This window comes from Trichomycterus rosablanca, chromosome 15 (assembly GCF_030014385.1).
Source record: "Trichomycterus rosablanca isolate fTriRos1 chromosome 15, fTriRos1.hap1, whole genome shotgun sequence".
NCBI lineage: Eukaryota > Metazoa > Chordata > Actinopteri > Siluriformes > Trichomycteridae > Trichomycterus > Trichomycterus rosablanca.
In genome coordinates this window covers 13,104,159-13,130,895 of record NC_086002.1, presented here as the reverse complement: position 1 = coordinate 13,130,895, position 26,737 = coordinate 13,104,159, and the positions used below count along the sequence as shown (strand labels likewise).

At 40.2% G+C, this 26,737-nt stretch overlaps 1 protein-coding gene across 1 annotated transcript; it reads right to left on the bottom strand.

Moving 5' to 3' along the window:
- Positions 1 to 5,137: 5,137 nt before the first annotated feature.
- On the bottom strand, positions 5,138 to 25,268 carry LOC134328524 (transformer-2 protein homolog beta-like). The gene is made up of 8 exons (XM_063009618.1): positions 25,171 to 25,268; positions 22,149 to 22,273; positions 19,949 to 20,114; positions 16,867 to 17,055; positions 15,361 to 15,476; positions 14,846 to 14,998; positions 9,045 to 9,118; positions 5,138 to 5,913 (listed from the first exon to the last, which is right to left on the bottom strand). Exons 1-8 carry the CDS (start codon positions 25,201 to 25,203, stop codon positions 5,903 to 5,905), a joined length of 867 nt encoding a protein of 288 aa, XP_062865688.1. The 5' UTR covers positions 25,204 to 25,268; the 3' UTR covers positions 5,138 to 5,902.
- Between the last annotated feature and the right edge of the window lie 1,469 nt (positions 25,269 to 26,737).

Sequence of the window (26,737 nt, the reverse complement as noted above, 5' to 3'; positions counted from 1 at the left end):
GAACACCTGCATAACTGTGCTTATCAGAGCTAGTGTTCTACTTTCACACACCAGTACAATAGTATTCAGTGTGAGTGCAGACTTCCTGTTTAAAAAATAGCTATTAGCCAACCAAAGCTGTTCTGTAGGTATAGACTAGAGTTACTCTTAGCTGAATAGATTTTGTTAGGGGTCTCCATGATAATATATTTCCGCTACAAGTATACTTGTTAGGTCAAAGCTTTTTTAAAGTGGAGTCTTACAGTTACAGTTCAAGCTTTAGCATGAAATAATTGATAGACATACAGATAGATGGATAGATAGACACTGACAGTTGACTGTGGAACATTTAGTAGCGAGGAAATTTCACGACTATCACGGTACCACGCTGGAATTCACTGAGCTCTTGAGAGCGACCCATCCTTTCACAAATGTTTGTAGAAGCAGTCTGCATGCTTAGGTGCTTGGTTTTATACACCTGTGGCCATGGAAGTGATTGGAACACCTGAATTCAATTATTTGGATGGGTGAGTGAATACTTTTGGCAATATAGTGTAGATAGATAGATAGATAGATAGATAGATAGATAGATAGATAGATAGATAGATAGACAGACAGACAGACAGACAGACAGACAGACAGACAGACAGACAGACAGACAGAGACAGATTAGACAGATAGATAGATAGATAGATAGATAGATAGATAGATAGATAGATAGATAGATAGATAGATAGATAGATAGATAGATAGATAGATAGATAGATAGATTAGACAGAAATACATATATACAAATACAAAAACATACACAACTACTACTCCACTTGAAATATAATGAATAACTGTAGCAACAAACACTGCAATAAGACAAATATATGAAGACCGTCAAATCACACACACAAGTCTCTACAGTGTAGTTATAAAGAATAAATTAGTAAATGAATGTTAAGAGGTGAAGTTTCAGTATAAAATATGAAGTGTCGTGTGGTTTTAGTTTGGGGGAAAAAAATGAAACACACCTTCCATTTCCTGGAACAATGAATTGCATAAAGTAGAAATAAGAATGCCTGTTGATAGACACCTTTTCCTAGAAAGACTCAAAATACCCTCCCAGTACACCTGCATAATTGTGCTTATGAAAGCTTTTTACATACCATTAAGTACAATATATCCAGTGGTGAATGCTGTAAGAGGTAGTAATAAAACATCCTAATCATTCTCCACCACAGAACACGTACATTAAATGCACCTGTAAGAGCTGGAAATGTGTAGTGTTAATCTGCACAAATAACTACCAGAAAACACAGAGGAGTATTTAAAAATATTCAGCATAATGAGCACTTACAGTCACCAAATGCAGAACGAAATCTTCTTAATATTTTTATTTTATTTTCACATTTTACCACGTTTTACTTTATCCAGAGCAGGGTCATGAAAAAGCTTTTATGAATAACTTCCAGACTACCTGCCAAAGATATAGACAAGCCATCAGGATTTATTAACAGGACCTTGTATCGTACCAAACATAACCACACATACTGCGGGTGTGCTTTCTCTGGAATCACTGAAATCAATTGTGAGGCCTCTGATATCCCCCATCACATATAGCCAATCATTTTTGAGGATACGAACACTGTAGTGGGCTAGCAACATGCAATATACGAGGGATGTTCAAAAAGTTTCCACACTTTTATATTTTGGTTAAAAGCAGTGAGCGTGAGGGTAGGAGGAGTAGTAATTGGTCGTGTCTGAGAGACTGAAAGAGAGCTTATAGTCCGGATTTAGCACCATCTGATTTTTACCTTTTAGGATGCTCACAGAAGCTTTAAGGGGAAGAAGATTTTAATGTGATGATGATGTGAAACAGACAGACACATACAGATAGATAGTCAGACAGACATTAGATAGATAGATAGATAGATAGATAGATAGATAGATAGATAGATAGATAGATAGATAGATAGATAGATAGATAGATAGATAGATAGATAGATAGATAGGGCAGACAGACACACTGATAGATAGATAGGTAGACAGCCAAACACTTTTTGTAATAAATAACATTGATCTGCCTTACTGGCCCTGACATTAAACTTAAAAAACATAGCAATACCTCTTACATTTGTTATTTATTATGCATTGTTTTTTTCTTTGGCATTATTTTGGGAAAAGGAGGTGTTTAATTTTAAAACTTTATACAAACAATTACCCATGTGTTGCTATTGACCTGACCGGGTGTCCAGACTGGCACATCTGGCTGTGCCTGAGGAAGGAAGATGAACAGGCTTTTATTGCTGCTGTACAACTGTGACCTCTGCTGTCTGGTTGATGCAAATGCACTAGTGGTATGGTATGGCTTCGTTAGCCCCCTTTCATGCTGTTCTTCAATGGTCAGGACTCTCCCAGGACCACTACAGAGCAGGTATTATTTGGGTGGTGGGTCATTCTCAGCACTGCAGTGACACTGACATGGTGCTGGTATGAGTGGATCAGACACAGCAATGCTGATGGAGTTTTTAAACACCTCACTGTCTCTGCTGGACTGAGAATAGTCCACCAACCAAAAATATCCAGCCAACAGTGCTCCATGGGCAGCGTCCTGTGACCACTGATGAAGGTCTAGAAGATGACCAACTCAAACAGCAGCAATAGATGAGCGATCGTCTCTGACTTTACATCTACAAGGTGGACAAACTAGGTAGGAGTGTCTAATAGAGTGGACAGTGAGTGGACAGGGTATTTGAAAACTCCAGCAGCGCTGCTGTGTCTGATCCACTCATACCAGCACAACACACACTAACACACCACCATGTCAGTGTCACTGCAGTGCTGAGAATCATCCACCACCTAAATAATACCTGCTCTGTAGTGGTCCTGAGAGAGTCCTGACCATTAAAGAACAGCAAAAAAGGGGGCTAACAAAGCATGCAGAGAAACAGATGGACTACAGTCAGTAATTGTAGAACTACAAAGTGCTTCTATATGGTAAGTGGAGCTGATAAAATGGACAGTGAGTGTAGAAACAAGGAGATGTTTTTAATGTTATTGCTGATCAGTGTATATAAAAAGCCAGTAACTGTGTGTATGTGGGAGACCAGAGGAGAGCAATAGGCAAATTGGCAACAGTTAGATGACTATAAACAATTTTTTCAACAATTTGTTTTCACTTTCATTTAAAAATGAATTAACTGTATTACTCAGCATCACACCCGGCATAAAGAGAACAGACTCATGCTTAGGGCTGTTTATCATTCCTCTGTTATAATTCTATAATAAAATGCTTGAGCTGGCAGCTGTGCAATTATATGCAATTAAGAAATGCAAAACTGCACATTTAGGTTACTTGATAAGTGCACTATTAATCTGGCCAATCTACACTTTCATAATCAGGCTTAATTAATATGACAGATATTATAATTTCAGATTTTTAATAAGCCACCTAGAAACCATTTGCACATTATATAGGCAGGTAAAGTAGTTACTTACTGTATGTAAATGTGTAAGAACAAACAAACGCAGCTCATGCATGTTTATGAAAGCACAATAAAGGACACAAAAGCATTTTAATTTTTCTCTCAATTGAAGAAACAAAGATGATGGGTTACAGCATGATAGGAGCTTTAAACTAAATGAATGACCTAGGCCAGAGGTGTCCAACTCAATCACAGAGAGGGCCAAAATAAAATAAAAAAACAGAACATGGGCAGCACAGTGGCTTGCCTTACATAAAAAAGGTCCTGGGTTTGATTTGGAGCGGTCCGAGTCCTTTTTTTTGTGGAATTTGTATGTTCTCCCCGTGTCTGTGTGGGTTTCCTCCGGGAGCTCTGGTTTCCTCCTACAGTCCAAAGACATGCAAGTGAGGTGAATTGGAGACACAAAATTGTCCATGACTGTGTTTGACATTAAAACTGAATGAATCTTGTGTAACATAGTCACTTTTTTGTTTTCGTATTTGTAAGGCTTGTAAAATTAAATACACTTACAGCATTAAGCAGACATTTCTATCCAAAGCGACTTACAGTACTGTGACAGTATACACTGATCAGCCATAACATGATTATCAGCCCCACTTACCATATAAAAGCACTTCGTAGTTCTACAATTACTGACTGTAGTCCATCTGTTTCTCTACATATGCTTTTTTTTAGCCTGCTTTCAGTCTGTTCTTCAATGCTTAGGACCACCACAGAGCAGGTATTATTTAGGTGGTGGATCATTCTCAGCACTGCAGTGACAGAGATGGTGCTGGTATGATTGGATCAGACAGCAGTGCTGCTGGAGTTTTTAAATACCGTGTCCACTCACTGTCCACTCTATTAGACGCTCCTACCTAGTTGGTCCACCTTGTAAATGTAAAGTCAGAGACGATCGCTCATCTATTGCTGCTGATTGAGGTGGTCATCTTCAAAACCTTCATCAGTGGTCACAGGATGCTGCCTACAGGGCGCTGTTTGAGAATATTCCACCAACCAAAAATATCCAGCAGTCAAGCAGTGACAGTTAGGTGTGTAAACTCCATCAGCATTGCTGTGTCTTATACCAGCACAACACACCACCACCAGGTCACGGTCACTGCAGTACTGAGAATGATCTACCACCCAAATAATACCTACTCTGTGGTGGTCCTGACCATTAAAGAACAGGATAAAAGCAGGCTAAAAAGGTATGTAGAGAAACTGATGGACTAGTCAGTAATTGTAGAACTACAAAGTGCTTCTATATGGTAAGTGGAGCTGATAAAATGGACAGTGAGTGCAGAAACAAGGAGGTGGTTTTAATGTTATGCCTGATCAGTGTATAATGATAATAAGCATAAGAATGGAAATAGCGAGGTATGTATAACAATAATAACACGCTTGTACAAGTACTGTAACAGCTGTTATACTGTAGAATGATCCATCATGTTGAAGGATGGGTTAACAGGCTGGACTCTCCTGGATTAAAATGCACTTAACCTGCTTCAAGCAGCTACACGTAAAATAATATGTTGCTATGGTGATACAACTCACTAGCAGGTAAAGAGCAGTCATATCACTCCAGTTAGAGTTAAACAAGGCTAATTCCCTAACTGAGAAATCTGGGTAACTGAAAAAACAGCAGCTACGTGTAGTCAAGAGTGAGGTTTAGCAAACTCGACAAAAATAAAACGACACAAACATTGTTATAAAATACTGTTTATTTCTCGTCTATGGAAAACATGATGTCCATTTACATGAGATTCCATTCGAACATCTGTATCACTGTTTCTCAGCAGTAGTTCGTGAGTATTACTGTACCTCAGAATGGAGACACACCAATTACTAGTAAGATTAAAAATAAAATCCAAAAACTGGAATTAAAATGTAACCTTTTAAATCCAGTAAGTTTCACGCTTTTAGAAACTGTAAAGTGTAAATGTGTCTTCACCACACCATCAAAGCTTCAACTTGTATAACAGAATCAGATAAATATCAGACATTTGATTGCAGTATCTTGTCAAAAATGAAATATTTAAGACGAGTGTGTTCTCATTCTGGCTTTTCATACAACTAACCAATCAAGCGAAATTTCCTCATGAGAATTAGGGCTGAACCAAAAACTGTTCTACAGAAGCACACGAGTCTCAGTTATTAGATACCCTTAAATTTAACCCGAGTGGTGATGAAGCAAGCCGACTGCTTCCAGGACACCAGTTCAGAAAAAACAGTGTACTAAACATAGCACTTTTTCAAACTACACACATCTTGCGGGGTCTAATAACACAAGTAGAAAACACACAGCTTATCGCAGGGAAACACCAATAAACAAACCGACATGCACACTGTCTAAAATTGATGACTAAAAGTCACATGGAAAAAAAGTAAAGAAAACCCATCCTTCCATTATTCAGCATTCAGAAGAGCAGAACTGCCTCCATGTAAGGAACACGGTAAACCCAGCATCTTCAGTAACGCCCTGACACAGAAGAAAAACATTCATATTAGAGAAAACCAAACAATTACAAATAAAGAAAAAACAAAGCACAGAACATTAATCCTTTACATTAAAGATTTGCATGTTTTAGAAACTTGAACCTTATCAATAAAACAGACAATAGTTTAAATAGACATTTTTATTAGAGATGTACCGATCGGGGTTTTTGACGCCGATTTCGATCTCCGATTTCTTTTCAGAGCGATCGGCCGATGCCGATGGGGGGGGGGATTCAACCTGTGGGGCACGAGTGCCTGACCAGGGGGTATGGCTGCACTGCGAGATTTTTTTACTTCTAAAATTAAAGCAATTCATTTTTCACCCACAGGAGACATATCTCATTACTCTAACTGACCACGCACACACGCACGTTATGCCAAGTTCACACTACACGACTTTCCAAGTCGTCAGGTCGCTGTACAGTTCACACCACACGACTGAATCTCTTGCAATAGGGAGTCCTTCAGTCGGTGTGTATTTCACACTACACGACTGATCGGCGATAGGGGGTTTCACACTACACCATCCATCACCAACTGGAATCGCAGGCGAGCTTCTCTGGTCTCTTTTTCTTCTTTACAAAAACACACGTGAGAAGTGACGAGGGTTTTAATGATACCACGTCCAAAAATGCACGTCAACAAGTAGCGAGTGATCAAAGTGTTTGTGGTCTGATGTGCAGCGTAAAATCAAAGAGGAAAAATGAATGAATCTGAGTGGATTTGGCAACACAAACAGTATATGGCTTGTTCTGTAGTAAAGTGGATGTTAATTGATAATTTTGTAATGCAGCGTGGGTGTTATGTTTTGTAGAGGACGATCAAATCAGAAATACTACGTGTGTGTGCCGGTGTATCCTGATATAAACTATATCCTCTTCTGCATTTCCCTTCACGCTGTATCCTGCGCTCTCATTGGCTGTTCGACATGCCCAGTTGCCCATCTGAGATCAGATATCTGACGTGCTAGAAAACTCAATCCAGTCGCCGAGTGGTCAGCGAGCCGGTCGACCAGTCGCCGAGCGAAAATCAGGGCAAAAATCGTGTAGTGTGAACTAGGCATTAGATGTCATACAGTTCAGTCTGAAAAAACCTTAAAAATAGGACGAACAGTGAAGATAAACCGGTGACAGAAGCAATGACGTGTGTGTGCCTTTAAGAGAGTCGCTCTATTCACAGTATCGATATAAGTGATTCATGAGTCGATTCATTTTATGAGAAGCGCAAGTTGCTTTTCTCAGTTATCTCTCTGTGTTCACTGTTATTAATTAATGTCGTGGTTTTAAATAAACACCAGCTACTACAGAACATTTTGTGTGACTCTCTTACATTAAAAAGCTCAATTAAACTGCTATTACCACAGATCTGTAACCGAGTCAGACTCGTTCCGTCTGTGGAGCTAAAAGTTTTCTGTCAGTCAGAGCAGATGATCCTGAACTATGTATGATGCACAACGTTAATGATGTTATTTTAGGTCGTGAAGAGCTTTCACCATGGTTTCTGTACGATGGTTGATGAATGGTGATGTGATGGTTGGTGCTTGGTAGCTCAAAGTCTGGATCAATCCACTGAGCTGTTAAGCTTAACATGGTCTTTATATATCACACGATCGGATCGGCTACATTTGGGAAATATCGCCGATAGCATACTTTGATTAAAAATCGTCCGATATCGATTTATAGCCGATCGATCGTTCCATCTCTAATTTTTATACACTAAAGGTGCTTCACAAAATAACAAAAATAACAAAAGTATAATATAAATGAAAACTACTCACAAAAACTTATACATACAGGCCAATACATACAGATGTGTCTTAAGGCTTTTTTATTTATTTATTAGGAATTTAACGTCATGTTTTACACCACAGGCGTAACGGATAAATAAGAGAAAGATTCAGGGTTCAATTATATTCAAGGTTTAATGTCGAACACAGTTATGGACAATTTTGTATCTCCAATTCACCTCACTTGCATGTCTTTGGACTGTGGGGAAACCCTCAGACACGGGGAGAACATGCAAACTCCACATAGAAAGGACCCAGACCGATTCACCTGGGAATCGAACCAGGTGCTGCTGTGAGGCAACAGTGCTACCCACCGAGTGGAATCTTTCTCTCATTTCTCTTAAATTTTTTGTCTGTCTAAGAAGTGAACACAGGCACTGCAATGTACAGTTTTGCTCCTAAAGTAAAACTGTGCATCATATACATTATGGCCAAACGTATGTGGACACCACTCCTGATTACAGAGTTCAGGAGTTTCAGCGACACCGCTAACAGTTTTTTTATAAAAATTTATGATATAAAACAAACATTGCAAAAATATGGGATGGGTCCTGTCCTGTTTCAGCATGTCTGTGCCCCTGTGCACAAAGCAAGATTGCATCGACCTGGACTTAATCGCATCAAACACCTCTGACATGAATTGGATAAGAATGCTTGGCACACAATCAGCAACATCAGTACCTGACCTCACAAATGCTTTTCCTGTTTCATGGGCACAAATCGACAAGTTTAAAGACAAACTGCAAAGTAAAAGTATATCAAAACTGGAACAATGCAAAGGTGGAATTAAGTGTGTGTGAGAGAGAGATTGGGATATTGAATGGGGGTTTGAACATCAAGTACTGTAGTTAGAATGATATATTGCTACTTTGATAGACTTACAGACTGATGTAAAAAAAACTTGATACATAATCAATTAGATTACAGAGATGTATTTATTTATTTGGGTTTTAACGCAGTGTTTTACACATATGTATAATTTACTGGCAAATAGATATTATGTATGTCTATTCATCTCATCTTTATAGTTTGGGGACAAGATTAGAGATAAATAAGATTAAAAAGAAAGAATCAAATAAGAAGTGTATGATCAGGCATGCAATATTCACTGTGCCAAATTTTCTCTGTTAGCAACATTTGGATTTGTAACTAAAACCAAAAACAGCCGTTTACATCAGCCAGAGGAACATTGTCATTTATATTTTCTAAAACACCACCATACTATAAAAAGCACAAATAAATAGAAAAGGCACATCAGCCACATTATTGGAACATTTTAACAAAAATGTTTATGTTTACAAAAATATCTGAAATTATGGTTTACTTACTTGGAGAGAAAGACCTTGAGCGAGAACGAGATCTGTACCCTCCACGATTATAGTAGGGTGAAGGAGACCTGCGCCTGCACACAAAAACAAATTTCAAACTGAGCAAATTCAGTAAATGCAGCAAGGGACAGTGGTAGCCTAGTGGGCAGGGCTTTGGGCTATCAACTGGAACATTGAGGGTTCGAATCCCAGCTCTGCCATGCAACCACTGTTGGGCCTTTAAGTTTGTTTGTTAGGATTTTAACGTCATGCGTTACACTTTGGTTACATTCATGACAGAAACAGTAGTTACTCATTACACAAGATTCATCAGTTCACAAGGTTATATCAAATACAGTGTTGGACAATATAGTGTCTCCAATTCACCTCACTTGCACGTTTTTGGACTGTTGGAGGAAACCGGAACCCCCGTAGGAAAACCATGCGGACATAGGGAGAACATGCAAACTCCACACAGAAAAGACCCAGACCGCCCCACCTTGGGATCAAACCCAGGGCCTACCCAGTTAGCCACCGTGCCACCCGGGCCTTTAAGTAAAGCGCTTAACCGTCTCTGCTCCAGAGGCACCATGCAATGGCTGAGCTGTGTGCTGACCGCAGCTTCCAAACTGGGACATGTGAAAAAGGATTTTGTTGTACAACACCCCTGTATATGTATACATGACAAATAAAGCTATTTTATTCTATTTGCCCACCTACATGGGTAAAAAACAAACAAACAAAACAATAAACCACCAAACGAGAGATCATGTTTGTAACACATCCAATTTTACTTAGTTCATGAGTGTTCATGTTTCAATTTTTAAGTCACTGAAATCGCTCTCACCCTGCCACACAATCCCAATCTTTTCTTGCTCTAAACAAAACCAGCAACAACCAGCTTTATTCCATCACAAGTTTAAAAAACAAGAAGCTAACTGGCATTTTCAAATCTATTTTTAAAACTTTGCCCTGATTTGGGATTTGTGTTGCACTCATATTGCTGTCCACATGTTACAAAAATAATCCTCCCCCATGATTTGTCCAAACTACAGGGTTTTGGCTGACCTTTTAAATAACAAAGCACGTTTGCAGATTCTTAAACTTGAAGATCACGGTCTTGATTTTTACTGAGGCCTACATTTACTTGCACATGGAATAAAACACCACCTTTTACATTTCTGTTTACTGTAGCATTTACAGCTTCATATATACTGAATGTTTCCAAACAGCTCATTTTAATCATTTAAAAAGTGTCAGATATACACCAATCAGCCATAACATTAAAACCACCTCCTTGTTTCTACACTGTCCATTTTATCAGCTCCACTTACCATATAAAAGCACTTTGTAGTTCTACAATTACTGACTGTAGTCCATCTGTTTCTCTGCATGCTTTGTTAGCCACCTTTCAAGCTGTTCTTCAATGGTCAGGACTCTCCCAGGACCACTACAGAGCAGGTATTATTTAGGTGGTGGATCATTCTCAGCACTGCAGTGACACCGACATGGTGGTGGTGTGTTAGTGTGTGTTGTGCTGGTATGAGTGGATCAGACACAGCAATGCTGATGGAGTTTTTGAACACCTCACTGTCACTGCTGGACTGAGAATAGTCCACCAACCAAAGATATCCAGCCAACAGCGCCCTGTGGGCAGCGTCCTGTGACCACTGATGAAGGTCTAGAAGATGACCAACTCAGACAGTAGCAATAGATGAGCGATCGTCTCTGACTTTACATCTACAAGGTGGACCAACTAGGTAGGAGTGTCTAATAGAGCGGACAGTGAGTGGACACAGTATTTAAAAACTCCAGCAGCGCTGCTGTGTCTGATCCACTCATACCAGCACAACACACACTAACACACCACCACCATGTCAGTGTCACTGCAGTGCTGAGAATCATCCACCACATAAATAAGACCTGCTCCGTGATGGTCCTGAACAGGATGAAAGCAGGCTAAAACAGCATGTAGAGAAACAGATGGACTAGTCAGTAATTGTAGAACTACAAAGTGCTTTTATGTGGTAAGCGAAGCTGATAAAATGGACAATGTGCGTAGAAACAAGAAGGTGGTTTTAATGCAATGGCTGATCAGTGTACATTTCCATCTAGGTTTAAGCTTTCATGTGAAAAGATTTGGAAATCTTCAGGGTGGTCAGCTGATAAGCTGCTGGAAAGGCAGTTGAAAAAAATCCCTCCGATTGGAAACATCTAAACTTCCCATCCATTATCAGCCAGCAGAGGTCGTAATTGCATCAGCTATGAGAGAGACCCTATCCGACTCAATAGCCCACCCCTATCTAAACAACAGGCCAATCGTTGTTTATGTGGCCACTCGGCCCAGCCGGCAGGCAGAGCGAAGACTCGATACGATGTATTCGAGGTCCCAGCTCTGGTGTTCCAGAATGTGTTTTTACCGCTGCGCCACCTGAGCGGTTGCTTATTATATCTTGTCTTACTGATTTGGACTTATATTTTTATAGCTGTGAGGTAGGTTAAGACTGTTCTTGTGTTATGGTTCCAGGCGTGTGTACAGTGTATAACAAAAGTGAGTACACCCCTCACATTGCTGCAGATATTTAAGTATATCTTTTCATGGGACAACACTGACAAAATGACACTTTGACACAATGAAAAGTAGTCTGTGTGCAGCTTATATAACAGTGTAAATTTATTCTTCCGTCAAAATAACTCAATATACAGCCATTAATGTCTAAACCACTGGCAACAAAAGTGAGTACACCCCTTAGTGAAAGTTCCTGAAGTGTCAATATTTTGTGTGGCCACCATTATTTCCCAGAACTGCCTTAACTCTCCTGGGCATGGAGTTTACCAGAGCTTCACAGGTTGCCACTGGAATGCTTTTCCACTCCTCCATGACGACATCACGGAGCTGGCGGATATTCGAGACTTTGCGCTCCTCCACCTTCCGCTTGAGGATGCCCCAAAGATGTTCTATTGGGTTTAGGTCTGGAGACATGCTTGGCCAGTCCATCACCTTTACCCTCAGCCTCTTCAATAAAGCAGTGGTCGTCTTAGAGGTGTGTTTGGGGTCATTATCATGCTGGAACACTGCCCTGCGACCCAGTTTCCGGAGGGAGGGAATCATGCTCTGCTTCTGTATTTCACAGTACATATTGGAGTTCATGTGTCCCTCAATGAAATGTAACTCCCCAACACCTGCTGCACTCATGCAGCCCCAGACCATGGCATTCCCACCACCATGCTTGACTGTAGGCATGACACACTTATCTTTGTACTCCTCACCTGATTGCCGCCACACATGCTTGAGACCATCTGAACCAAACAAATTAATCTTGGTCTCATCAGACCATAGGACATGGTTCCAGTAATCCATGTCCTTTGTTGACATGTCTTCAGCAAACTGTTTGTGGGCTTTCTTGTGTAGAGACTTCAGAAGAGGCTTCCTTCTGGGGTGACAGCCATGCAGACCAATTTGATGTAGTGTGCGGCGTATGGTCTGAGCACTGACAGGCTGACCCCCCACCTTTTCAATCTCTGCAGCAATGCTGACAGCACTCCTGCGCCTATCTTTCAAAGACAGCAGTTGGATGTGACGCTGAGCACGTGCACTCAGCTTCTTTGGACGACCAACGCGAGGTCTGTTCTGAGTGGACCCTGCTCTTTTAAAACGATGGATGATCTTGGCCACTGTGCTGCAGCTCAGTTTCAGGGTGTTGGCAATCTTCTTGTAGCCTTGGCCATCTTCATGTAGCGCAACAATTCGTCTTTTAAGATCCTCAGAGAGTTCTTTGCCATGAGGTGCCATGTTGGAACTTTCAGTGACCAGTATGAGAGAGTGTGAGAGCTGTACTACTAAATTGAACACACCTGCTCCCTATGCACACCCGAGACCTAGTAACACTAGCGAGTCACATGACATTTTGTAGGGAAAATGACAAGCAGTACTCAATTTGGACATTTAGGGGTGTAGTCTCTTAGGGGTGTACTCACTTTTGTTGCCAGTGGTTTAGACATTAATGGCTGTATATTGAGTTATTTTGAGGGAAGAATAAATTTACACTGTTATATAAGCTGCACACAGACTACTTTTCATTGTGACAAAGTGTCATTTTCTCAGTGTTGTCCCATGAAAAGATATACTTAAATATCTGCAGAAATGTGAGGGGTGTACTCACTATTGTGATACACTGTACATTCTAGAAGTTTTATCGTTACTGGTGTGTGGCAGATCTCACAGGTGTTTTATCAGGTGTTTGGTTATTCTGGTGTGGCTAATTCTGCACCGTGTGTGTATGACTTGATTTATATGTTGTACTTGATTTAATGTTTGGTGTATCTCCATTCAGTTTGGCATTTTTCCTTGATGTAAAAAAGCATTAGTGGTTTGATATCTGTTGAAGGGATTTTCATGTTTTGTTTTCTCTGGCTAGTTGATCCACATGTCCTGGTGCCCAGCATAAATTTATTTCATATTCCAGTTCTGTTCGATTCACCACCTCAATTACTGAGCAGTAATAAGCAGCAAAACTTATGACTCCTGCTCTGCTAAGACTAAATGAGTGTATGTAGGCCAAACAGACTGTCCCAAATAATATACTGTGCTACATAAAATGCCAGTTTATCAAAGCAACTGTAATGATAGTTTTGACTGTAAAATATAGTGAGAGATTTGGGACAGAGGTTCTGGTTTTAGCAGTTGCCCCAGACAGCGAGAGTCAAACTTGGCTACAGTTCAAGTGGCGACCGGATATTTAAATCTGTTATTTTACACTTAGTCATTTTATTCATAAGGCAGTTGTAGCCTAGTGGTTAAGGTAATTGACTAGTAATCAGAAGGTTGCTGTTTTAAGCCCCACCACTGCCAGGTTGCAGCTGTTGGGCCATTGAGCATGGCCCTTAAACCTCTTGTTCAGAAGTTTGTATAATTTTATTTTATTAAAATTTTATTAGGATTTATTAGGATATTTTACACACTTATGTTACATTCATGGCAGGTAGCTATTGGTTACACAAGATTCGCCAGTTCAAGCTTTTTTTCCCTTCTATTTATTTATGCATTTCCCTCCACTTTCTCCCGATTTAGCGTAGTCAATTTGTCTTCCGCTGCTGGGGACTCCCGATTGCATTCGAGGAAGGTATATTTCCTGCTCACGCCTCCTCCGACCCATGTGTAGTCCTTAGCGAACCCTTTCTTATTCACCCATGCTTCCGCACAGGCACCTCAATCTGCTAATCAGGGTCCTTGCACAGCGTTAGAAGACCCCACCTACATAGCCCGGTCATCCCATCCTAGCAGACACGGTAGGTCCCGCTATACGGTGCCCAGATGACCAGTGGCAACACGGAGGAGTTGGGAATCTTGGCGCTGGTGTGCTAGCAGAATATCCCGCTGCTCCACCTGGGCACCCCAGTTCACGTTTTTACTGTCAAACACGGTCATGGACAATTTTATATCTCCAATTCTCCTTACTTGCATGTCTTTGAAATGTGGGAGGAAGCCGGAGCTCCCGGAGAAATCCCACGCAGACACGGGGAGAACATTTACATTTTCTGCATTTAGCAGACGCCTTTATCCAAAGCGATTTACATTACAGTGACAGCATACAGTCTGAGCAATTGAGGGTTAAGGGCCCTGCTCAAGGGCACAACAGCAGCAACCTGGCAGTGGTGGGGCTTGAACCAGCGACCTTCTGGTTACTAGTCCGGTACCTTAACCACTAAGCTACGGCTTGCCCGTACATGCAAACTCCACACAGAAAGCACTACTGTCATACATATAAAAACCATACACTGACCAGTATTCTATGCTATCCAGTGCTGCTTTATTCACTGACCTGTTAGATCTGTAGTAGTCTCGTTCATCATAGCGATCGTATCCTCTTTCATATCCTCGCTCGTATCCTCTTTCACACCCTCGATCAGATCCTCGATCAGATCCCCGGTCATAATCTCTAGAAGGTCTAGAGTATGTGCTGGGTCTTCCTCCACTGTTTACACATATCAGGAAGAAGGGGGATGAGAAGGTTAGAGAGGTGAGACTGTGCCCGCTCAGAAAAATAAGTTTCATCACAGAAAAGCATATGTGCACGTAGGCTAATCTAATCATTGACGATGATAATTCTTGATTAAAAACAGAAACAAACATAAAACTAAACTGATAAACATAAAAACAGACACGACGAACAATACTTTAACACAAGCCCAGATGTAATATTGCAATATTTGAATTGTACATAGTTATTAAAAGATTCCACAAGTGGTTATTGGACAATAGCAATGTGTGGATGTTGGTTTTAAGGTCTTTATAGACTAGGGGAAGAAAGTATTTTTACGTTCTTAAATTACTCACTAGGTTGGTCGTCCCATATAGATACCAGGTGTTGGGGTGTGTGCTCTCTTGGTTATGGAATAGTCAACTCTGATACGGCGGCCATCCAGCTCCATGCCGTTAGCTTGCTCTTTAGCCTGAAAATGTACAAAAAGAAAGTGCTGGTTTAGTATACAGTGGGGAAAATAAGTATTTGATCCCCTGCTGATTTTGTAAGTTTACCCCCTTACAAAGACTTGAACAGTCTATAATTTTTATGGAAGGTTTATTTTAACAGAGAGAGACAGAATATCAACAAAAAATCCAGAAAAAAACATTAAATAAAAGTTATAAATTAATTTGTATTTAATTAAGGGAAATAAGTATTTGATCCCCTACCAACCAGCAAGAATTCTGACCCCCACAGACCAGGGGTGTGCACAAAAGGCACACAAATTAGTCCTGTCCCTGTATAAAAGACTCCTGTCACAGAATCAGTCCAGAATTACACGGGAGGAGCTTGTCAATGATCTCAAGGGAGCTGGGAGCAGAGTCACCAAGAAAACCATTAGTAACACACTTCGCCGTAATGGATTGAGATCCTGCAGTGCCCGCAAAGTCCCTCTGCTCAAGAAGGCTCATGTACAGGCCCGTCTGAAGTTTGCCAATGAACACCTGAATGATTCCGAGAAAGCTTGGGAGAATGTGATATGGTCAGATGAGACCAAAATTGAGCTCTTTGGCATCAACTCCACTCGCCGTGTTTGGAGGCAGAGAAATGCCCGGTGGGGATGGTGTTCTTGGGGTCATATCCAGCATTTCTCTGCTCCCAGCTCCCTTGAGATCATTGACAAGCTCCTTGTAATTCTGGGCTGACCTCACCTTTCTCAGAATCATTCTTACCCCACCAGGTGAGATCTTGCATGGAGCTCCAGAGTGAGGGTGATTGACTGTGATCTTGTATTTCTTCCATTTTCGAATTATCGCACTAACAGTGGTCTCCTTCTCACCAAGCTTCTTGCTGATGGTCTTGTAGCCCATTCCAGCCTTGTGCAGGTCTACAATCTTGTCCCTGATGTCCTTTGATAGCTCTTTGGTCTTGTCCATGGTGGTCGAGAGATTTGAACGGAAGAAACTGATTCTGTGACAGGTGTCTTTTATACAGGGACAGGACTAATTTGTGTGCCTTTTGTGCACATAACCGGTCTGTGGGGGTCAGAATTCTTGCTGCTTGGTAGGGGATCAAATACTTATTTCCCTTAATTAAATACAAATTAATTTATAACTTTTATTTAATGTTTTTTTCTGGATTTTTTGTTGATATTTTGTCTCTCTCTGTTAAAATAAACCTTCCATAAAAATTATAGACTGTTCAAGTCTTTGTAAGGGGGTAAACTTACAAAATCAGCAGGGGATCAAATACTTATTTTCCCCACTGTACTTTCTCATTAGTATCAGGACTAAATCAGAACAGAGCCAGCAGGTAAGCGTATTATACTTTCTTAATGTAGACCCATCAGCAGCTTCTTCTCTACTATTCACACTAACCTCTCTAGAGTCCTCTTTGTTCTCGAAGTAGACGAAAGCAAAACCACGTGAGCGGCGGGACTGCTGGTCATAAACGATGTCGACTTCGGCTAAGGGGCCGAATTTGGAGAAGACGTCTCTCAGGTCTCTTTCTGTGGTGTACAGGCTCAGCCCAAACACACCCAGGCAGCAGTTGGGGTCAGGATTTGTCTAAAAAAAAAAAAAAAAAAGCTGAGCCAGTGAGTATTACCCAACCAAAAATATTCAAATAAACCACAATCCAAAATCATGCTAACATTGACACTGGCACTATACAATTTACTTAGAAGAAAAAAACAAAAAAAACACTGGTGGTGTGTAAAGGTGACGTGTATTAATTTATTAGGATGTTAACACCATGTTTCACACACTTTGGTTACATTCATGACAGGACATAATTACTGGTTACTGGTAAGATTCATCAGTTCAAGCTTAACGTCACAACACAGTCATGGACGATTTTGTGTCTCCAATTCACCTCACTTGCATGTCTTTGGACTGCAGGAGGAAACCGAAGCTCCAAGAGGAAACCCATGCAGACACGGGGAGAACATGCAAACTTCACACAAAGGACCTGGACCGCACCACCTGGGAATCGAAACCATGACCTTCCTGCTGGGGCGACAGTGCTACCCACTGAGCCACCCAGCTGACATAAGTAAACCACACCTATTCATTAGTTTAAGGTAATCATGGATCTACATGGGTTAAGTGTGAAATTTCATGTCCAAACAAGGTAAAAAAAAAACGTATCAAAAAGGTCAGGTCAGTCAGCGACCCACATTTTGTTTATGATTTTTTTTTCATGACCCAGGCAACACAAGCAATGCATCTTACTCTCTCTGTGGTTTGCAAGATGCAACCTAAAGCCTTCACAGAGGGCATGTGTGTACATATTTATTTAATTATTATTCTCTGCGACATATTCTTTTGGCTCACGACCCTTCCCAGGGTTTGAAAAACCCTGAGCTAAGGTGCAAACAATAGTTGCTGGTCTTAGGGTGGAAGGGATGGCATGAAGCTGTGACTGCACATTTGCAGTAGCAACAACAACAACCCCTTCATTGATTCCTAATAGTTTTTAAGACTGTACTGAAGGCTTACATATTGACTCAGTGAAGCTCAGTATGACGAACTATTGGTAAGTGCTTAATTTTGGACCACAAACTAAAACCCCAATAATTTCATTCTTATTTGGGATTAATGGTAAAGGTGTTTGTAACTTATACCAGCCATGAAGTGAATAAAAGAGCAATGACTCGAACAACACTAAAAGGCACCATGATGTTCATGAGCTGTATGATGTTATATTGGTGAAACTGCAACACAGTAAAAAACCTCAAATGACATTTTCACGTCCAGACTGTGGGATGCAAACGTGTCAGTGCCAATGTCCAGTCAACAACATTACCATGTAACATTAAACCTTGACATTTACAAGCAGTTTTAAAATAGCTGCTGGTTTTTATGGATGCTTTGGTTTAACAGAACCTCATAAGTCAGAAAAGTCCATATAATCATCCCTACAATTTATAAAAGAAGACAAACTGACAGCTTAAAATCAAAACATGACATCTAGAACTGATCGACATGATTTGCCACATCTGTCTAGCTGGGATTTTGACTTAGATACAGGGTTCTACATAAATCTACACCGATCAGGCATAACAATATGACCACCTCCTTGTTTCTACACTCACTGTCCATTTTATCAGCTTCACTTACCAAATAGAAGCACTTTGTAGTTCTACAATTACTGACTGTAGTCCATCTGTTTTTCTACATACCTTTTTAGCCTGCTTTCACCGTTCCTCAATGGTCAGTACCACCACAGGACCACTACAGAGCAGGTATTATTTGGGTGGTGGATCATTCTCAGCACTGCAGTGACACTGACATGGTGGTGGTGGGTTAGTGTTAGTGTGTGTTGTGCTGGTATGAGTGGATCAGACACAGAAATGCTGATGGAGTTTTGAAACACCTCACTGTCACTGCTGGACTGAGAATAGTCCACCAACCAAAGATATCCAGCCAACAGTGCACCGTGGGCAGCGTCCTGTGAGCACTGATGAAGGTCTAGAAGATGACCAACTCAAACAGCAGCAATAGATGAGCGATCGTCTCTGACTTTACATCTACAAGGTGGACCAACTAGGTAGGAGTGTCTAATAGAGTGGACAGTGAGTGGACACGGTATTTAAAAACTCCAGCAGTGCTGCTGTGTCTGATCCACTCGTACCAGCACAACACACACTAACACACCACCACCATGTCAGTCACTGCAGTGCTGAGAATGATCCACCACCTAAATAATACCTACTCTGTAGTGGTCATGTGGGGGTCCTGACCATTGAAGAACAGGGTGAAAGCAGGCTAAAAAGGTATGTAGAGAAATAGATGGACTACAGTCAGTAATTGTAGAACTACAAAGTGCTTCTATATGGTAAGTGAAGCTGATAAAATGGACAGTGAGTGTAGAAACAAGGTTGTGTTATGGCTGATCGGTGTATATCTTCAAATAGAAAATAAAGGGACAGCCTAATTTGGCATGTTCAAAGACAACCAGCGGAAGGGACAGTGAATGACAAAAAAAAATCCAAAATAAAGCATAAATAATTATATTATATTATATAATTTTTCATTTCTCCTCCCAATCTAGCAATATTTAATAAACCTGTTTTAATCCCTCTAACATTTGCCACCTACATTGGCCAAGAAGGATCTTACCCAACACACTCAACACTCAGTATCACAGATGAGGAATCCCAGTGAACATCCCTGCCACCAAACACAGCTAATCATGTCTGATCCGATAGCACAGCTGAGATTCAAACTGTGGTAAGCTAGAACATTAAAGCATCTATCAATCAGAGCTACTTTTCTTATCATTTATAGTAGAATTATGCAAGACTATGCATTTTAGCCACAGGGTTCTTGCTAGTTTCAGATTTCCTATTGCTGGCGTGTGTTTCACCAATCATTGTAATGCCACTACAAAAATATAGCAGATCGGTTAGTTTAAATGTGTAAATAAACTATGACGAGTAGCGTAAGAAAAACATACCCGGTCTCCCACATGTCGTTTCCGGGAGGACATGGGCGAGTGGCTATGGCTGCGGCTGCGTCTATACTCCCGGCTGTCTGAGCGGCTGCGAGACCGACGTCTGTGAGAGTGAGAACGTGAGCGAGAGCGGGAGTAATGGCGTCGTGAGCCCCTGTGGGAGCGAGACCTGTCAAAGGGAATGAAGGTGGATTATAAATTAAATGCATTTGAATTTATTAGGAGCATTAGGCACAGAAATAAGATAAGAGGATACATTTTGAAACAGGACATTATCACTACACATTCAAAAACATGGAATCTTAAAAACTTACATCTGCATTATGGTGAAATGAAATGACTTAATATAGGGGGGCAGATGGGCTGCCTTTATTTATCAAATATACATACACCGATCAGTCATAACATTAAAACCACCTCCTTGTTTCTACATTAACTGTCCATTTTATCAGCTCCACTTACCATATAGAAGCACTTTGTAGTTCTACAATTACTGACTGTAGTCAATCTATTTCTCTGCATGCTTTGTTAGCCCCCTTTCATGCTGTTCTTCAATGGTCATGACCTCCACAGGACCACCACAGAGCAGGTATTATTTGGGTGTTGGAGTGTTAGTGTGTGTTGTGCTGGTATGAGTGGATAAGACACAGCAATGCTGATGGAGTTTTTCAACACCTCACTGTCACTGCTGGACAGAGAATAGTCCACCAACCAAAAATATATCCAGCCAACAGTGCACCGTGGGCAGCGTCCTGTGACCACTGATGAAGGTCTAGAAGATGACCAACTCAAACAGCAGCAATAGATGAGCGATCGTCTCTGACTTTACATCTACAAGCTGGACCAGCTAGGTAGGAGTGTCTAATAGAGTGGACAGTGAGTGGACACGGTATTTAAAAACTCCAGCAGCGCTGCTGTGTCTGATCCACTCGTACCAGCATAACACACACTAACACACCACCACCATGTCATTGTCACTGTAGTGCTGAGAATGATCCACCACCCAAATAATACCTGCTCTGTAGTGCTCCTGATTACTGAAGAACAGGGTGAGAGCAGGCTAAAAAGTATGTAGAGAAACAGATGGACTACAGTCAGTAATTGTAGAACTACAAAGTGCTTCTATATGGTAAGTGGAGCTGATAAGATGGACAGTGAGTGTAGAAACAAGGAGGTGGTTTTAATGTTATGGCTGATCAGTGTATACACGTGTACAGTAGAGTGAAATTCTTTTTCTGCATATCCCAGCCTGTTTGGATGCACGTCACATCAGCCATTATATTATACTTCTGAAGCTAAAAGCCTTAAGGGTCTTGCGCCAAGGCCCAACAGTAGCTGCATGGAAGAGCCAGGAGTTGAACACACAGTATTCTGATTGACGGCCCAAATCTTTACCCACCAGGCTACCACTGTCCCCAAGTAATTAATCAGTGTTAACACTGTTTCTGTGACTGTCTTAATGCACTACAATGCTATAAATACACATGCTTTATGAATGTGCAAGCTGTAATAACTTAAATGTGTTCAATGTACTGTAAAAATGCACTGCTTTTCGAAAAACAACCTTTACAACAAATTTTAACACTGCATGTTAGGCAAGACACAGTGGCTGTAACTAAACAACCACCACTGGGCTGTTTGAGATCAAACCACATACTTTTCATACCACACCTTAAATCTTTTGGAGCAGACCAGAGGATAATAAAATAGGCCTTTTAATTTCTGATGCCAAAGACACTAGCTCTTTGCAAATTTGGAAAATGGCCCAGTGTTTTAGCAAGAGCCGAGCAGAGACTGTTAATACTGAATTGACACCCAACGGAAAGCGCAAATTGGCAGCCTGCTAACAGCACAGGGTTTGGTTTCAAGTTCAGCAGAAAAACCAACATGGTTTTGAAGACCAAAACCCATCTAATCAACCAGTTGTATCTCTCCTCCACTACTGCAGACACACTGCTTGCCATTATTTACCAACTCTTCAACCAGCCAGATGCCTTCGACTAGCCAGCAGACACCACAATTACTGCAACAAAGAATCCCTCTGACCACTCAACCTGACAGACAGAGCCAAACATGGCTGTGGAGGCGCCTGGCTGGTCGAAAGCACAAATAAAGTTGGCACTCTGATCCCTAGGTTAAAGCATTAGACCGGTACATAAAGCAAGCACCCATTTAGTAGATATTTTTATATCTAAAAGCTTACCTGGACTTGGATCTAGAGTGGGAGCGTGATTTGGATCGAGAATGGCGAGAGGCATGTTTAGATGGCTGTGGAGAGCTGTTCGATTTCGCAGACCCTCTCAGACTCGGGCTCCTGGAGCGGGACTCCTAAACAAATCAGAGCCAAATAAGCACAACAGAAACAGAACCAACTTTCCACGTATCAAGTCATGACGTTTATGGCTAAGCTTAGTAACAAAGAAAAATTAGTCATGACTGCAGTCCTCGTAAAAGAACTGTACTTGCACTGTAGTGCAAGAGTAGCATGCAAATATTACTAAAGACTTTATATATTCAGAGAGAACAGACCAAGGCAAATTACTTAGCCCTTTTCATCTTATCCACCCGAACACTTCTGAGATTAACTTCACAACTTCAACCCATACTGTTCTTCTTTCTTCAGTTTCTTAATTCTGAACTTCTGTACTTCATCTTGCCCATTCATTGCCAAAACTCTCTACATGAGGGGAACTTCTCAGAACTTCTTGCCACACAATTAGCATGCACTCTTAAAAAAAAAATCAGCCTTTAAAAAAAACTTCATATGTGACTTCAGCCACCTTTTCATTCTTCCAATCTTAACCTTAACAAGAAAAACAGAAAAGTGTAAGGACCTTGAAGTCATTTTTGGTAAGTAACAGGGATGCACCAATTCATAACCAAATATTGTACTGGGCACCAGATTAAATAGGACATGGTTTATGCTATGAGTGCATAATTGCCAGAGCACAAATCTAGAACATAAATAACTTGACAGTGGAAACTATTATTTGCATTTCTGAGCAAAATATAAAACTACAGTTGTGTTAGGGCGCTGATTTGTGTACGCAGATAGAGTGATACCCTGAAACTCAACCTCAATTGGTTCTGGGACTAGCGTTGGATGTATGGGAAACCTGTTAATGCGTTCAATGGTTCCGTGGACTTGCATATATTTTAGGCCTATGTAAAATAATGGGGTTGTTTTTGACACTTGTACACTGAAAATAACTCAAATATAATATAAAAACACTGAAATAAAAAGCTGATTCTTACACTTCCTCAGAACACCGAGCTGTAACACGAGTTTAAAAGTGAAACAGTGAGGAAAATCCAGCTAAACATAGATACATTGGACGCTTTCAAAGTGAATCTGATGGTTATTCCACACAAATGCAGATTCGTCTCATATGCACACTTTGATGACGTTTTACCGCACTGCTCAAGCCGAGCGCTTCATTGTTAATTTGAAACGAAATAAATACATTTTTAAAAAACAAACTGAACACGTTGAGTTTAGGGGTACAAATTTCTCGACGAAGGACGTTGAGTTTCAAAGATTTTGAGTTTAGGGGACATCGAGTTACAAGGTACCACTGTACTCTGAACATAAGTTTGCTATTTATATTAAACGTGATGCTGAACAGAGGGAACTCAGGCAACCAACACTGACTTAAAAATATGTATATTTTTTTTAACTAGGGAAGAGAACAAGCAACATCAAAATAACCATCAAGCACAATCTGGCATGGTCTATCGTAGACCCTGTAACTGTACTGGTGGTGGGAATTTTACTCTGGTTAAAGTTAGGGTTTTCATCAGTCAGTAACAGACAGACTGGTGCAAACTATATAGTTTTCATGAATAAATTAACACATTTAAAATGGCACAATACATGTATACGTATAATCAGTGATATAAATGAAAAAAAGAAAAGGAATCAGTGCATCCCTATTAAAATTAGACATTTAAATGTTAAATTAATTATGATTTAAGTAATTTGAAGACTTTTAAGCCCTTGTAGGTTGTTGATAACTACACTATCTATAATGAGAGTCAATATGCAATGTGTAATATACAGAATATACAAAATACAGATGTGCAACTTGTATATGCTCGGGCTTGATCTTTTTCCCTACATGTTTTAAGAAATCATAATAAAGTGATGTCGTGGGGTCATTTTTTGTTTTATTTACCTGAATATAAGCAACATCAGACTCGGCAAGTCAACTGTAGAGAAGAGGATAAACTTGCTGTACCTACCTAATATTAAACCAGTTCAAACCTACTGTTAAAGTCGAATTATAGTTCCGAGGTTTGCAAAAAATATATATTCATATTAATAATGAAAATTCATTAAGTGCACTTTGTTTGGATCATAAACTATTTAAAATTTTGCGTATCATGACTAATATTCTGCACTAGAATCGAAACGAATTGTTCGTGCATCAAGAGAGGGCCGAATATCAAATATCTTCTCAATCCCTACACAAGTGCACTAAGTAGAGTGAAAAAATAGCTGCTGTACGGTCTTACCTAGTGCACTACATTTTACTACAGAGAGCAATTAGAAACACAGCCGGTGCCCGGTTTGCGTCAGGATTAGCTAATAACTACTTTAATTGTATTAATGCGAAATAGTATCGTATGTTTAAAGAATGTAACATATTACAATGGCTAGCAACTTAAAATGCATAAAAATATGAAAGAAATGCCGTATTACCGTGTATGCTCTTAATCGCAACGGCTTGTTACAATAGGCCACATTGTTTTCTAATGGCCCTCCATTGATTCGGTTTAACGTAATCGTCGAGTTAATATAGAAAAACATGTAATGTTTTAAAGAGCAACTAGTAGATACAGATTTATTTCTCTATATTTATTACTGTAATTCGTATATTATAAAGTATACGTAGTTATTTAGCGATGGTATATGTTTGAACGGAACACCGTGACCTCACACTAGCAAGCAAACCACAACATATTAAAATGCTAGTTAGAATTTAATGACTTAGTTTGTAAAGAAAGTGTTCCGAATATTTTTTTAAATAAATGTAATATTAAAATACTCTGGTAGACCCTAGCTAAATGCTAGACAAATTCCAACAATAATACAACTAATACAACGATTACAAAGCTAGCAGCGAAGCTAATGTAGCTAAATAGGTTCGGTGTAACTTTGTGGTATAAAAGTTCTCTGATTAATTTATCCACACCGAGTTTAAAAATATACACATTTTACATACCCGCTCCACATATTCCTTCTCGTTATCACTCATAGTGGACAAATAGCTGTAAAGTTATGATTTAATAAAGTAATAAGACAGGCGACAAACACCCCGTGCACGGCTGCTCGTGAAGGAGTGCACTAAGATTTTTTTCTACCACCTGTATTCCGATAAACCCCGCCTCCTTATCGAGGATTGGTTTAATTCTAAACAGTGATGCGATGATTGGGTAGTTTGCTGTAGAGTAACTCGCGCCCAAAGCAGGGAACATTTCGGAAAACAGGTGGAAATAAGGACATTGAATGAATGCTGCTGTCTACGGTGGCCGAGAAGTGCAAAACAAATTTACATTTCAGAAAACAAAATTACAAAAAAACAAAAGCAAAAACAAATTTACAAGTGTTTGGGTACCCAGTGTTTGTAAATTTGTTTTGGCATATGTAAAAGTGTTTCAGCACTTGTAAATTTGTTTTCGGCATATGTAATTTTGTTTTCTAAAATGTAAATTTGTTTTGCACTTCTCGGCCGCACATTTCTGACGGAAAGGGTAGGTACAATAACACCGGAAGTGCGTGTTGCTTACCTGCTGTCAATCAAACTGTTTCTCAGCGGTAAAGTGAACGGAGTTTGTGATGGTGACGATAAACAAGGTTTTGTCTAGTTTGTGGAAATCATTTTATCCAGTTGACCCGCTATTGTTTCAACGCACTCTGCCCACGGTGCTACTCATACAGCGGTGTATTACACAGGTTATATTGCGCACACACCGCGTTACTAAGAATAAAAGTGAACACTACTTAATTCCCACAGTAGCTGCAGTTTCCTTCTGTTTTATACACATCACACTGTCTCCCATTGATAAAAATACGGAACAAAGCGCGTCCTGTATCAGTTCAATACTGAACGCGGTGTTTAGTTTCCAAATAAAGAAGGATTCTGTATGTTACAGGACGGTGGGTAACCCTGGTTTGATTGTCTCTTATATAGTGAGTGAGATAAAACACAGCACCAAAGCTTCATCAGTCCCGCACATGCTCCTTTAATATAAGCTCCGATACACTGAGTCCAGTGTTACAAAAGTGAAACAAGCTTCAAAACCTTGGTATCAAATGTTCCGTCTCTAATGAACAATGTTTTGTCAATTTTGTGTTAATTATTTTCATTATTTCGCTTTTGTTGTTCTTGTGGGAATTCCTTAGATGTTTAGAAGAGCGGACGGTAAATAGAGATGCACACGCCACGTCTAAACATCTGCACAAACTATCTAATAACTTTCCACAAGAAAAACAATAGCGGGTCAACTGGATAAAATGATTTCCACAGACTAGACAAAACCTTGTTTATCGTCACCATCACAAACTCCGTTCACTTTACCGCTGAGAAACAGTTTGATTGACAGCAGGTAAGCAACACGCACTTCCGGTGTTATTGTACCTACCCTTTCCGTCAGAAATGTGCGGCCGAGAAGTGCAAAACAAATATACATTTTAGAAAACAAAATTACATATGCCGAAAACAAATTTACAAGTGCTGAAACACTTTTACATATGCCAAAACAAATTTACAAACACTGGGTACCCAAACA

Excerpts from the sequence above, each read along its gene's own strand:
- LOC134328524 (XM_063009618.1), bottom strand. The coding sequence starts at position 25,203 with ATGAGTGATAACGAGAAGGAATATGTGGAGCGG. Across the intron at positions 15,477-16,866 it reads ACAAAGAGGACTCTAGAGAG|GCTAAAGAGCAAGCTAACGG; the intron begins GTTAGTGTGAAT and ends GTACATTTTCAG. Across the intron at positions 9,119-14,845 it reads GACTACTACAGATCTAACAG|GCGCAGGTCTCCTTCACCCT; the intron begins GTCAGTGAATAA and ends TTTTGTGTGCAG.